The 15,522-nt window shown below is 38.4% G+C and overlaps 1 protein-coding gene across 50 annotated transcripts in view; it reads right to left on the reverse strand.

The window, feature by feature from the left end:
• CLASP1 (cytoplasmic linker associated protein 1) overlaps positions 1 to 15,522 on the reverse strand; it is a 308,996-nt gene that overhangs the window by 150,027 nt on the left and 143,447 nt on the right. For 49 of the 50 annotated variants that reach the window (XM_063790384.1, XM_063790383.1, XM_054678949.2 and 46 more), the window contains one exon: positions 14,153 to 14,220. In XM_063790384.1, the coding sequence (XP_063646454.1) occupies positions 14,153 to 14,171 (19 nt within the window). In that variant the 5' untranslated portion in view covers positions 14,172 to 14,220. Of the gene's footprint in view, positions 1 to 1,273; positions 6,117 to 14,152; positions 14,221 to 15,522 lie in introns of those variants that run through there. The other variant, XM_054678940.2, reaches the window with a different exon arrangement.

Here is a 15,522-nt window from a genome sequence, read left to right on the forward strand (position 1 = left end):
AAAAGTTGACTCTCATATTATTTTGACCTGTTGCTAAATACAAATGAAAATATCACAACTTAAGTCAAATGCTACTTGTAAGTGACACACTTTCAAATCCTCAAAGGAAAGGCTCTGAGAGAGGTTACTTCAGAACATGAATTATTTAACTCTCCTGCCCAGGTATTGATTTCCTGCAGCAGTTTAACCTGAAAATAGAATATGATACTTAGGTATGAAATAAAAATATTATCACTGTATACCTTAAATTCTCAATTAAAGAATACAAATATACTTTAAATTCTCAATTTAAAAATATGAGCAGAAATGTGGCATCTTCCAGTACTTTCAGCCCAACTTAACCAAATTTAAGAAAATAGCTATACAAACCTTTAATAATCCATTACAAAATAAACACTGAGCAGAAGTCCTGGATGTGCCCAATTCCCCACAGCAGGAGACAAATAAACACTTGTTACTGTATGCAATTTTACTCTGTGCAATACCTGTTTCAGTAGAAGAGTCTGGAAATACCCTTTGAAGACAACAAATTAAGAGTCTGCCAGCAAAACCACTAGGAAAGCAAGACAGTGACACAGGTTGTTCCCATCACATCAACTGTACCCTATACCTTTAAATGCAAACCCTGTTTATACAGAATCTTTTAAAATCACTTCGATATTGGCCAAACCTGAGAAAAAGCTCTGTGGAAAGACTGAAAGCTAATCAAGAAGATTTTTTGTGAACAATACTTCTTTTGTAGTTTTCCTGTACATTTTTGCATTTTAAAAATGCAAATCTTTTAAAGGGGAAAAAAATAAACAATGACTTAAGACAGAAGCAGCATCCTTGCACTGCTATCATTTATGCTTTTCCTCTATACCTACTGGGAAAACTTAGAAATTTCTAGCCAGTAGATTCTTTTCAAGACCACTTAGCGTTATTAACAAATACCTTGCAATTGCAAATAGATTTATGTTCATAACCCTCATACTGTGAACATAAGCAGAGAAAAATTAAAAGCCCATGAAATAAACAGAAGATAAAAACACAGCTAGCCTCAGCCTACTGTGCCTACTTCCTCTCTCCTAGTCTTAGAAGGTTAACATTGATGTTTATTTCCCTGTAGGTTTCACAATTTTTCACTGCTTAAATACCAACAACATTCATAACAATCTTTCCCATGTTTCATCCATGATTTTTAGTTATCAAAGGAATTATAAAATATTTAAGCATTTCTTAGCCAAGCAGCAATAATTATAAACACTTTTCAGAATATATTAGAATAGCCTACCTTTCCCAGTAGTCATGATTGTCAGTAATCCTGGTACCAAATAAAAACACTGCTCTGAAAGCTATACCTACTCACAGCAACTTAAGCATCAGCTAACTCTCCACCCACACTTGTTCAGTGTGATCCGGCAGCACCAATGACAACTGCCACCCTATTCCAAAATAAAAGCCTAGACTAACAATGATTTTGTAAAAAGGGTTGGGGGTTGGTGGCTGGGGGGAGGTGTGAGCCTTCTCCATCCAACTCTACTCATTTAAGAGAGTCTTCTTTAAAAGTGGTATTAAAAATTTTTAAACCAGTTCTTCCCCCTCAAGAAAAAGAATACTCCTAACACAAATCTTAAAAAGAAAAATATCAAAAAGCAACCTTATTTCCACACAGAAAATAAAATAAGCTGTCTGCTGCAGCTTACGCGACTTATGCTGCCATCAGAAGCAGTCTCTTCCAGGCTATTTTAGGTGAGCTTCTTAGCACAGCTCAACACATATGCCAGCCTTGTAACAAACACATTATCCTTGTATTCGTGACTATGGAAACACTTTCCTAAGATACTGAACCACTATCCCAAACCTTGTAATATGCATAGTCTAATCAACAAGCACTGGGAGAGAGTGTGAACCTAGAATTGGCACCTGATCCACTTATTCACAATCATTGCTTTTAAAGGATAAGCATGGATAATAATGACTTGGCTTCTTAATAAAGAAAAGACAACTGATTTGCCTTTAAATGAATGCTTTGTCCTAGCCACACTGGGCAATAATTCAGATCTTATCTAACACAATCTGTCAATGGTCTGTTTTCAGACTTGCACAGGTATTTCTCATTTCTGACAAAGTAGAACTGATACCTGTAATATTTTTCAAGTTATAGTTTTTTAAGTGTAAAACCATAAAGCAAAATGCATTTGGCAACAAAATGATACCCTGTACATTCATGTATAAGAGCCAATAATGTTATGATTACTTGTTATCTACTTTATAGTTTTATTAGCAAATAAATATTGGGTCTTTTACTTCAGCTACAAATTTATTATAGAATTATCATGGATTTAACCAAGATGATAGTTTGTATCTTTCCTCATAAACATGTTAGCTTTGCTCAAGAAACTCAAAAGCATGTGTATTTTTTAACCAAATTAATGTTCATGGGCCTCGCTTCAATCAAATCCAATTAAAGATCATTAAGTGGTTGCAGATAAAGGACACTGAGTAGTCCATAATTACTGGGTCTTTCATTCTGAAAATCCAATTCTCCCATGAGCATAAGCACATCTGCATGATTTAAAAACTTACAAATAATTTGCTTTTTGAAACTCATGGAAGGAAAAACTGTAATTTTTGCTTCAAGGGGCTTGCTAATTATATGGAGATGAAAAAAGAAGAAACATCTATATAGCAACATATTTTTAACTCTCATATTCTCACCATTCAAAGCCGAAAGGCCTTCGGGTAACCTAGCAACAAGAAGGAATCATACAAAGATGAAGTATTCTATTACAGACAGGAAGCCCATTTCAAATTGCTACTTGGCTGCTTTTTCATTCCTGTTTTAGTCACAATTCGATTACGCTTTTAAAAATTAAGTCCATGGGTTTCATATAAATATTAAGCATCAGAGAACAACATAATTTTGAACATCTGAAGATATACAAACCCTTGATAAATCCCTATTATTTCTTAGGAGTACCACCATTAAATACGTTTCTTCCAACTTAGCTAAAATCCAGAACGTTTCTTACTCAAAAGTGCACTGTTGTTCACAAGCAACAAAAGAAAAAAATAAATTGGACTTCATCAAAATTTAAAACCTTTATACACCAAAAGACACTTAAAAGTGAAAAGATTGGCTCACGCCTGTAATCCCAGCACTCTGGGAGGCCGAGGCAGGTAGATCACGAGGTCAGGAGATCGAAACCATCCTGGATAATACGGTGAAACCCCATCTCTACTAAAAATACAAAAAATTAGCCGGGCGTGGTGGCGGGCACCTGTAGTCCCAGCTACCCGGGAGGCTGAGGCAGAAGAATGGTGAGAACCCGGGAGGCGGAGCTTGCAGTGAGCCCAGGTTGCACCAGTGTACTCCAGCCTGGGCGACAGAGCGAGACTCCCTCTCCAAAAAAAAAAAAAAAAAAGTGAAAAGATAAGCCACAGAATGAAAAAAAAATTTACAAATCGTATCTGCAAATCATATACAGTTCAACAACAAAAAGATAAACAATTCGATTTTTAAGTGGGCAAAGGACTTGATTAGATGTTTTTCCAACGTAGATCAACAAATGGCCAGTAAGCACAGGAAATATGTTCAAACATATTAGTCATTAGGGAAATGCAAATCAAAACCACAATGAGACACTACTTCATAATTACTAGGGTGACTACAATTAAAAAAAAATTAAAAAAAAGACAAGCATTGCCAAAAAGTGGAGAATTTTGTAAAGGCTAGAGAGAATATAAAATGGTGCAGCCACTGTGGAAAACAGTTTAGTGGTTCCTCAGTAAGTTAAACATAGAATGACCATGTAATAGAGCAATTCTACTCCTGGATATACACTCAAAAGAACTGAAAACAGGTGTTTAAAAGCTTGTATACAAATGTTCAAAGCAGCACTATTCACAATAGACAAAGGTAGAAACAATCCAACTGTCCATCAATAGATGCACAGTTGCAGCTATCTGTGACTATACTAAAAATAACTGAATTATACACTTGAAATGAATGCTGTCATGGTATGTAAATTATATTTTAACAAAGCAATTTTAAAAGAGCATTACTGTCCATACTACTCAAAGCAATCTATAGATCCAACAAATCCCTATCAAATGCCAATGACATTCTTTACAGAAATAAAAAAGTAATCCCAAAATTTATACGGAACCACAAAAGACTCAGAATAGCCGAAGTCATCCTAAGCAAAAAGAACAAAACTAGAAGAATCACATTATCTGACTTCAAATTATACGACAACCATTGCTGTTTTTGTGGCAGCATGGTACTGGAAAAAAAACAGACACACAGACCAATGGAACAGAATAGAGATCACAGAAATAAATCCACACATCTACAGTGAACTCATTTTTGACAACAGTGCCGACAAGAACACACACTGGGGAAAGGACAGTCTCTTCAATAAATGGTGCTGGAAAAACTGAATATCCATATGCAGAAGAATAAAACTAGACCCCCATATCTCTCACCACAAAAATCAAATCAAAATGAATTAAAGAGTTAAACCTAAGACCTCAAACTATAAAACTACTAAAAGAAAACATGGGGGAAACTCTCCAGGACATTGGTCTGGGCAAAGATTTTTTCAGTAACACCCCACAAGTATGGGCAACCAAAGCAAACAATCAACAAAGTGTAAGACAACCCACAAAATGCAAGAAAATATTCGCAAACTACCCATCTGACAAGGGATTAATAACCAGAATATATGAGGAGCTCAAACAACTCAATAGAAAAAAAAATCAAATAATTCAATTTAAACGTAAGCAAAAGATCTGAATAGACATTTTTCGAAAGAAGACACACAAATGGCAAACAGGCATATTAAAAAAGTGCTCAACATCATTGATTATCAGAGAAATGCAAATCAAAACTACAATGAGGTATCATCTCACCCCAGTTAAAATGGCTTTAATCCAAAAGACAGGCAATAACAAATTCTGGCAAGGATGTGGAGAAAAGGGAACTCTTGTACACTGTTTGTAGAAATGTTAAATTAGTACAGCCACTACGGAAAACAATAGAGAGGTTCCTCAAAACACTAAAACTAGAACTACCATACGATCCAGCAATCCCACTGCTAGGTATGTACCCAAAAGAAAGGAAATCAGTATATTGAAGAGATACCTGCACTGCCATGTTTACTGCAGCACTGTTCACAATAGCCAAGATTTTAAAGCAACCTAAGTGTCCATCAACAGGAGAAGGAATAAAGAAAATGTGATGCCTATACACAATGCAGTACTATTCAGCCATAAAAAGAATGAGATCCTGTCATTTGCAACAACATGGATGGAACTGGAGGAAATTATGTTAAGAGAAGCTAGGCATAGAAAGACAAACTTCATATGTTCTCACTCATTTGTGGGAGCTAAAAATTAAAACAACTGAACTTATGGAGATAGGGAGTAGAATACCAGTTACCAGCAGAGGCTGGGAAGAATAGTGGTGGTGGGGAAGGGAGTGGAGATGGTTAAAGGGTACAAAAATATAGTTAGACAGAATAAGATCTAGTATTTGATAGCACAACAGGATAACTACAGTCAATATTTATTGTACATTTAAAAATAACTGAAAGAGTATAACTGGAATGTTTGCAACACAAGAAATGATAAATGCTTGAGTTGATGGATACCCTACTTACCTTGATGTGACTGTTATACAAAATACCTATGTAACCCATAAATATATACAACTGTTATATGTCCATAAAAATTAAAAATATTGGGCCAAGCGCGTTGGCTCATGCCTGTAATCCCAGCACTTTGGGAGGCCGAGGTGAGCGAATCACCTGAGGTCAGGAGATTGAGACCATCCTGGCTAACATGGTGAAACCTCGTCTCTACTAAAAATACAAAAAATTACCAAGGCATGGTGGTGGGCGCCTGTAGTCTCAGCTACTCGGGAGACTGAGGCAGAAGAATCACTTGAACCTGGGAGGCGGAGGTAACAGCGAGCCAAGATCGCACCACTGCACTCCAGCCTGGGTGACAGAGCAAGACTCCATCTAAAAAATAAATAAATAAATAGGCCGGGCACGGAGGCTCACGCCTGTAATCCCAACACTTTGGGAGGCCGAGGCGGGCGGATCACGAGGTCAGGAGATAGAGACCATCCTGGCTAACACAGTGAAACTCCATCTCTACTAAAAATACAAACAAATTAGCTGGGCGTGGTGGCAGGTGCCTGTACTCTCAGCTACTCGGGAGGCTGAGGCAGCTGAATGGCATGAACCCAGGAGGCAGAGCTTGCAGTGAGCCGAGATGGCACCACTGCCCTCCACCCTGGGTGACAGAGCTGGACTCCATCTCTAAAACATAAATAAATAAAAATATTTAAAGAGTATTGTCACTTTAAAGAATACAACGGCTGGGTGCGGTGGCTCACGTCTGTAATACCAGCGCTTTGGGAGGCTGAGGCAGGCAGATCGCCTGAAGTCAAGATTTCGAGACCAGCCTGACCAACATGGTGAAACCCCGTCTCTACTAAAAATACAAAAATTCGCTGGGCATGGTGGTGAGCGCCTGTAATCCCAGCTACTTGGGAGGCTGAGGCAGGAGAAGCACTCGAACCAGGGAGGCGGAGGTTGCGGTGAGCCGAGATCGTGCCATTGCACTCCAGCCTGGGCAACAAGAGCAAAACTCCATCTCAAAAAAACGAATAAAAAATTTAAAAAGTAAATAAATAATACATTAAATTTTAAATGCATACTCCAAAATAATCTGAAAATCTACAAGTATGACAGTCATTCTCAAATATTCTTTTTATTGAAAAAATGAATATACCCCTAAAATTGAGCAACTGGAGGAGAATCTATTATTCTGAGCACCAACCATGTCCCAGGCACTAAGAAATTCGCTAAGAATTTTACACACAATCTCATTTATTCTCCACAAAATCCCTGCAAGGTCTTCACTCCATTTTACAGATGAGCAAATGTGGTTCACAAGAGTTAAGTCACTTGCCCAAAATCCCATAGCTAAAGCATTGCAGAGCAGGGCACAGACACCTTTCCTAAGGAGCGAGGAGAGCCACACATTTCCAAAGCAATCCCCCTTGACTTGCTCCCTGACACTGTCCACACTTCCCCACACAGGGGCATGTGGGCACCCACACTCCAAAATTAACAACTGTAACTACTGTTTGGCATACACAGTCACCATTTATTAAACAGATATTTGTTGCCTAGTCCTTAGCTGAGTATAGGCTGCTAAATTTTCACAAATGGGAGTTAGAAAGACACAGATCATTTAATAGACACCCTTTTGAGTCAGCCTAGGAAGCCGCTCTGTGGACATGCAGTGCTAACCAACCAAGGCAGCCATCAAGTGATCAGAACCTCTGCCCAAGAGGTCGTTGAGGAGCCTGGAAATGAGCCCCATGTTGTCATTCATTCTCTCCTGTGTTTTGCTCAGTTCTCTGTCAGCTCTAGCTCATATGCAACACTCCAGAACCCAGTGGGTATATAAGAATCCATGGGAAAAAGCAGAGAGAAAAAGAATCTAGTCATCTCAGATACTAAGTGTTCGTACATGCACTCAAGATTTACTGAGAGACAAAGAAGAAAAGCTGGTTCCGGTGAAACAAACCAATCGCAGAGAACACTGGGACTAAGAGGCCAGCCTGCAAGGTATCCGAGCCTTAGAATGAGCAAAAACAGGCACACAGTCCCCTGTATGCAGGAGGGTTACAGTCCAATGCCGAGATAGGTATTAGTCAGATAATCGCCAAATGTAAACCTGCAAACATGATGCATACCAAGCAGTGGGGTAGAGGGTGCCTGCCCACACTTAACAGAGGGACCTGACATCATTTGGGAGGCCAACAGATGAATGGAATAAGAAAAATGTGTATATATACACGATGGTATATAATTCAGCCATAAAAAAGAATGAAATCCTGTTATTTGTAGCAACATGGATGGAACTAGAAGCCATCATATTATATAAAATAAGCCAAGCACAGAAAGACAAACATCACACGTTCTCACTCATATGTGGGAGCTAAAAGGGTAGATCTCACAAAGGTAGAGATTAGACTGGTAGTTACCAAAGGCCAGGAAGGGGAGGGGGAAGAGTGAAGTGAAAAAAATGTATATAAATGTATTTATTACCACTGAACCGTACACTTAAAAATGGTAAAGATTGTTAATTATATATGTAGATTTTACGTCAATAAAAAAGCAATATTTGAGTTAAACTCCATATGAATCAGTGATAATATTTATGAAAAGTGAGGGAGAGGGAGGTATCAAAAATGACACCCAATCTTTAATTTACATACCAGGATGAATAATGGAGCAATCACGCTTATAAGGAGTACAGAAAACACTTAGGGTGGAGCAATATTTATTGTTTTGTGTTTTGTCTTTCAGCCAGAAGTAGAATATAAATTTGGTTTTAGATACATGTTTCAAATACAAGAGGAAATGTCAGACAGGCAGCTGTTTCACATACAGTTCCAATCCTGTACCAAGATCTGTACAGGAGACAAACATTTATGAAAAAAATGTGATATAGCTAATAAATAAAATTACAGCCATGGATATGTGTAACCAGGGAAAAAGCACTGCCTGAGAAAGGAAAAGGCCTAGAATTAAGCTTTAATAATTGAATGGCTAATTACTAGACATTAGATAAAGGAAGCCAAGAAGGTACAGCCCAAAAAGCAGGAAGAAACTAGGAGGAGGTCAGACCCAGCTTTTCTTTCTTTCTTTCTTTCTTTTTTTAGATGGAGTCTTGCTCTGTCACCCAGGCTGGAGTGCAGTGACACAATGTCTGCTCAAGGCAACCTCCACCTCCCAGGTTCAAGCGATTCTCCTGCCCCAGCCTCCTGAATAGCTAGGACTACAGGCGCCCACCACCACGCCCGGGCCCAGCTAATTTTTTGTATTTTTAGTAGAGATGGGGTTTCACCATGTTAGCCAGGATGGTCTCAATCTCCTGACCTCGTGATCCGCCCGCCTTGGCCTCCCAAAGTGCTGGGATTACAGGCGCACGCCGCCACGCCCAGCTAATTTTTTGTATTTTAGCAGAGACGGGGTTTCACCGTGTTGCCCAGGCTGGTCTGGAACTCCTGAGCTCAGGCAATCTGCCTGCCTCGGCCTCCCAAAGTGCTAGGATTACAGGCATGAACCACCATGCCTGGCCTCTTTTCTTTCTTTTTACTGTGGTAAAATAGGTAATAGTTTCTTTTTCTTCTTTTTTTTTTCTGAGACGGAGTCTCACGACCAGGCTGGAGCACAGTGGTACAATCTCAGCTCACTGAAACCTCTGCCTCCCAAGTTCAAGCGATCCTCCCACCTCAGGGCCACCCCACCAGCCCCGCAGCTGGGACTACAGGGGTGCCCCACCACACCTGGCTAATTTTTGTATTTTTGTAGAGATGGAGTTTCACCATATTGGTCAGGCTGGTCTCAAACTCCTAACCTCAGATAATCTGCCTGTCTCAGTCTCGCAAAGTGCTGAGATTACAGGTGTGAGCCACTGCACCTGGCCAAATATAGGCAATAGTTTCTTAGGTATGACAAAAGAAAAAATAAACAGATAAATTGGACTTCATCAAAATTTAACAATTTATATCTCAAGTGACACTATCAAGAAAGTGAAAAGAAAACCCATAGAATGGGAGAAAATATTTGCTAATAAATCACATCTGGTAAGAGTCTGGTATGTAGCACATCTAAAGACCTCTTAAAACTCAACAATAAATAGGCAATTAACTCCTTTAGAAAATGGGCAAAAGATTTATTTGAATAGACATTTCTCCAAGCAAGGTATTTAAAGGGTTAATAAGCCCATGAAAAAGATGTTCAATACCATTACTCATCAAGGTAAAGCAAATCAATACCACAATGAGATACCACTTTACACCCACTATGGTGACTATAATGAAAAAGATAGACAATGACAACTGTTGGCAAGGATGTGGAGAAAGTAGAAACTCTTACAGGTTGCTGGTAAGAACATAAAATAGTGCTGCAAAACTGGAAAACTGTGTGTTTACTGTGTTTGAGCAGTTACTCAAAAAGTTAAACGTACAACCCAGCAATTCTACTGCAAGGTATACAGCCAACAGAAATGAAAATACATATCCACATGAAATCTTTTACATCAATGTTCAAAGAATCATTCTTCACAATGGCCAAAAAGTGGAACAACCGCAAACGTCCATCAACAGACGGATAAAGAAAATGCAATCTAATCACACAATGGAATCTTGTTCAGCCATAAAAAGAAATGAACTTCTGATACATGCTACATTATGGATGAACCTTGAAAACATTATGCTAAGTGAAAGACACCAGACACAAAAGCCAAATATTGTATGATTCCAATTATACAAAATGTTCTGAATAGGCAAATCCATAAAGACAGAAAATAGGATGCTGCCAGAAACTGGGGGGAGAGGGGAATAGGGAGTAAGTGCTAATGGGAATGGGACGTGAGGGTGATGAAGTATTTTAGATTTAAATAGTGGTAATAGTTGCACACTTTGTGAATATTAAAAAAAAAAAAAACCACTAAAGCATTCACTTTAAAAAGTGAAACACCAGTAGGTAAATTATATATAATCTCAATTTTTAATTTTTAAATGAAGGGCAACTAGAAGGAGAATGTATCTCAATTTTTTAAATATACTGATAACTTCACAAAAGGCCTAACACCTATTTCTGATAAAAACTCAGATAAGGGCATTTGACTTTCTTTCTTTAACCTTCATGTGCCCATCTGGGTCTCTCCCAAGCACACCTTCCTTTCTTTCCTATTCTAAGGCCTTTTTAAATAAACTTCTATTCCTGCTCTGGGAAAAAAAAAAAAAAGATAAACAGAAGTAAATAGAAAACTACCTCATTTTGATAAAGAACATCTACAAAAATCCTACAGCTAATACCATACTTAGCACCTAGGATAGGAACCAGACAAGGATGTCCTGTCTCACCACTCTTATCTTACACAGTACTGGAAGTTCTAGCCAGTGCAATAAGGCAAGAAAAAGAAATTAAAAGCATACGTATCTGAAAGAGATAAAACTGTTCCTATTTGCAGATGACAAGACTGTACAAGTAGAAAACCCCACAGAGGCTACAAAAACTCCTACAACTAATAAGTTCAGAAAGGTTGTAATCTAAGCTGTATAAGGTATGAAATGGAGAAAGCAGAGGATGAATGGATCTAGAGAAAACTGAACAGTCAAAGGTTTGAAGTTCAAAAGAGATCAAAGAATTACACTGGGAGTTGTGTTTTAAAAAAACACGAAGGAGGAGGAGGTGGGGGGGAGAGAGAGAGAGAGGGAGAGACAGAGAAAGAGAGAGAGGAAGAGAAAGGAGGAAAGAAAGAAAGAAAGAGAAAGAAAGAAAGAAAGAAAGAAAGAAAGAAAGAAAGAAAGGAAAGAAAAGAAAAGAAAGAGAAAAGAAAAGAGGGAAGGAAGGAGGGAAGGAGGGAAGGAAGGAAGGAAGAAGAAAAGAGAAAAAGGAGGAGGAGGAGAAAAGGTGAAAGAAAGAAAAGAAAAGAAAGAGAAAATTAGATAAAGAGGGAGACAGGTTTTATTCCATCACTACTGCAGTTTCTCTATGCCATCTGAATGTTCAATGAAGGAAATCAAGTGGTTTGTTTTTTGACAGCTATTGAACATTTTACTGGTCTCTCAAAGTTACTGTAAAGAGATGAAAATCATTTAGGTTAGAAATTCTAAAATTTTATACATATGGCTATATATTACTTAGTTTCCTTCAACATTTTGGCTCTAACAATTAAAACAGTAATACTACACATACAAAGCAAAAAGCTGAAATTATCGGCCTCCAAGAAATTTTGTTAAGGCTTCCTTACCATTTGCTATTTTTAGCATAGACGTTTAAAAGAACTGTTTCCATCCTCAACCCTACACCTATGTGTGTGCACGTGCACACACACATAAAGGGAATTTGGGGGCAATATTTATACCTAGCCATTTAGAATAAAATGCTGCTTGTGATACATCCAATGCCACACAGTTTTGGCATTCCTGAGGGTGAAATCCTATTTGTCACATCACTGGATCCCATAGAGTATATGTACACACTCTTTTAGGCAAGATCCCCAGTGTGGATGCAGTCTTTCTCCCCAATGCCAGCACTATAATGAGATTCTGTTTCATAGCTGTCATACTGGCTTATGAAGCACAAACTCAATTTCCTGCCACTGCTTTTACTTACTTGCACAGCATGTTCTGTCCTGGTGCCAACAATTTTTAAACTGAGAAACCACACAAATGACACCAATACACCCACACAAAAGTAAAAGCCACATGTCCAGCAACTAACTGCCTGTGAAGACCTGCCTGTGGACACCCAGCAACCCCAGTCATCACGAGTGCACCACTCAGATGCCAGAATTCTGGCCCCAGCTCTACCAATGATATGTTTTTAAAAGTTAAAAGTATGTACACTAAAGTACAGGGTAAAGGAGAGAAAATTACACCATAGTTAAAATCATATACAAATTATACAGTTATAGGAAAATGAACTAAGAAAATAGAGCGAAAATAATTTTTGATGGTAATAGCTGAATTATGATATCAATTTTCTATTATTTCTTACAATCTATGAAAAAGAAATAAGGAGGATTAATGAAAGCATTTTTAGATCACTTTAGGTATTTTATATAGGAAACATGCTGTTCAAAGAAAAATTCCTTTGGAATAATAATAGGTACACAGCAGAGTGTGAGTCAAAAGACTTGCATGCTATTACCTGCTCTGCCCTTATGTATCAAGTTACTTTGAGGAAAAGCGCTCAGACTTCTCTTTACAATCTCAAGATATTCAAAATGTGAAGGCTTGTACTAGGAAGATAGTAGTAGTGATGAGGAGAATTACTGGGATTCGGGGCGCAGTTTTAAAAGTTAATCCAACAGGATTAATGAATTCAGTACTGGCTGTAATCTAAGATACCTAAAAATTCTAAAATAGCTTAGCTATGATACAATGAGGTATCCAGAGTTAGAAAAAGTTTTTCTCAGCAATTAACTTTTTGATATTTTTTCCTTCATACAGGAGTAATTCACTCCTGTCTTTTCCTCTCCTTCTGGAATCACAAGAATTACCCACTAGTTCTCAAATATCATCACAAAGTATAGTGAAAGGAATACAGGAACTGGCAACAATAGATTACAATTGACATCAAAATCATTACTTTATTTATTCAACAATACTTACTGCACACCTATCACAAGCCAGGGACTCTTCAAGGCGTTGAATTTATGCTCATTGAGAAAAAAAATAAAGAACAATAAAGGGAATAAAGTAAAGGTCCTGCTCTCATGAGTAAACACATATTTTTCTAGTGATACATGCGAAGAAAACTCAAACAGGGTGAGGGCACAGAGCGTTCCCTCAGAACCCTGGACATGCTATTCTGGTGGCCTCAGTAATGCAGTGATACTGTATGAAGTGAGATACTGTATGAGGGAGGAGGGAGGAGGCCATAATGATACCCACAGGGCAAATACTTCAGGCAGAAGGAATTACAAGCACAGAGGTCCTGAAGCAGGAGATGCTCAGAATGTTGAAAATTAGCAAGGAGGTCAAATGTGGCTAGAGCAAAGAGAAATTTCACAAAGAACGATTCAAATGACATCAGAATGGTGGTGGGTGCCAGATCACGCAAGGCCCAGTGGGCCATGGTGAGTTGGTGAATTGTAGCCTGGGTGTGATGGGAAGTCTTTGGAGGATTAGGAAGAAGATTAACACCACCTGACTTGTATTCTGAAAGGATTACTCTGGTTGCTATATGAAAAACAGACTTTAGGCATGGGGAAACAGTAGAAGAAAAGATACTGTTTAGGAGGGAAACACAAGAGCCCAGGTAAAATACCATGACAGCTTGCACTAGGAAGACAGCAGCAGTGATGATGAGAGTTCCTGGGATTCAGGATGCAGTTCTAAAAGTAAAGCCAACAGGATTTGTTAATAAATTCAATACAGGTTATGAAAGAAAGTCAGTGATGATTCACTGCATTGTTTCTGGCCTGGAAAACTGGGTGAATGGAGGTTAAGTTTTAAGACTTAGAAACTCTTACTAAATTACCTAATTCAGCTCTTCACATATAACATAAATGATGTGAATGTAAAACTGAAAAAGCAAAAGTAGGGATTGCTTTTTCTACTCACCATTTGCAGATTGTATCATGTTTCCAGATTTCTGGACTTCATCAAATTTTGTAAAAATTACATTCAACCTGTATGAAAGAAAAATGTAAACAAACTATTAACCATCACTGCTCATAGCCAATTATATTAAAATGCTAATGTGAAGTTGATCCCCACCCCCCATCAAAAAAAAACAACGGTACAGACCCACCTAGTAACAAAACAGTGACTCAATCAATAACATTAACAATAGCCAACAATAACTGAGCACTTACTATGGGTAAAGAATGGGCCTAGAAGTCTATCTGAAAGATCTCATTTAATCTCCTTGAGGTGACACAGGTGTGGGGTGGAGATTCTAGCCCTGAGAGTAGTAATCCAGAGCCCTTGCTCTCTGACATTACTGACTACTCTGCACAAAATGTGTATCTTATGAGAAGTGTGTGTTTCTCCTCTTTCTTTCTTAGCGCAGACTATCAGTTACTTGGGATGGAGCTTTTCAAAATGCACTAATAGTACGTTACAAAGGCTTGTGCTTATTGCTGTGATTCATGCTTAATCCAAAAATGCTATAAATGATTTCTCTAGAAACAAATGCTGTGACTGGATAATCTTCAGCTTAAAAAAAATCTGTATTACATTTATTTTCTATTAATGGATCATTTCACCTTGGCATTTAAATTAAAGCAAAATTCCTTAACCAGTCTAAATATTCCATCCTAGTGACACCAAAAATGAAAGGAAAAGGTGGGAGAATGCAATCATAATTAGTAGAAAAAGTTAAGAAAAAAGAGGCTTTCTTGAGCCAGGCATGGTGGCTCATTACTGTAATCCCAGCACTTTGGGAGGCTGAAGCAGGTGGATCGCCTGAGGTCAGGAGTTTGAGACCAGCCTGGCCAACATAGTGAAATCCCATCTCTACTAAAAATACAAAAAATTAGCTGGGTGTGGTGGTGGGTGCCTGTAATCCCAGCTACTAGGGAGGCTGAGGCAGGAGAATTGCTTGGACCCAGGAGACAGAGGCTGTAATGAGCCGAGACAGTGCCACTGCACTCCAGCCTGGGCGACAAGAGCAAAACTCCGTCTCAAAAAAAACAGAAAGAAAAAAGAGGCTTTCTCACAGGTATATTGGAGTAAGTGTTGAGATTCCAAAGCAATGTATCTGTGCATTCAATTTTAGGGACATTTTAAGTGCTTTTTAACACACCATCCTATCCTGCCAGCTCTCATCATTTCAAATATGTTTGCCTTTCCTTCTCAAGTGAATGGAAGCTCCTCAGGGGTAGAGATGTGAGCTATATTCTTTTGGTATTTGTACCAAACACTATGTATGCCATGCAGACACTCACTCAGGAGAGTTACATCACTACATTAGACAGCTGGAACCTAAC

This window comes from Pan troglodytes, chromosome 13, assembly GCF_028858775.2.
Source record: "Pan troglodytes isolate AG18354 chromosome 13, NHGRI_mPanTro3-v2.0_pri, whole genome shotgun sequence".
NCBI lineage: Eukaryota > Metazoa > Chordata > Mammalia > Primates > Hominidae > Pan > Pan troglodytes.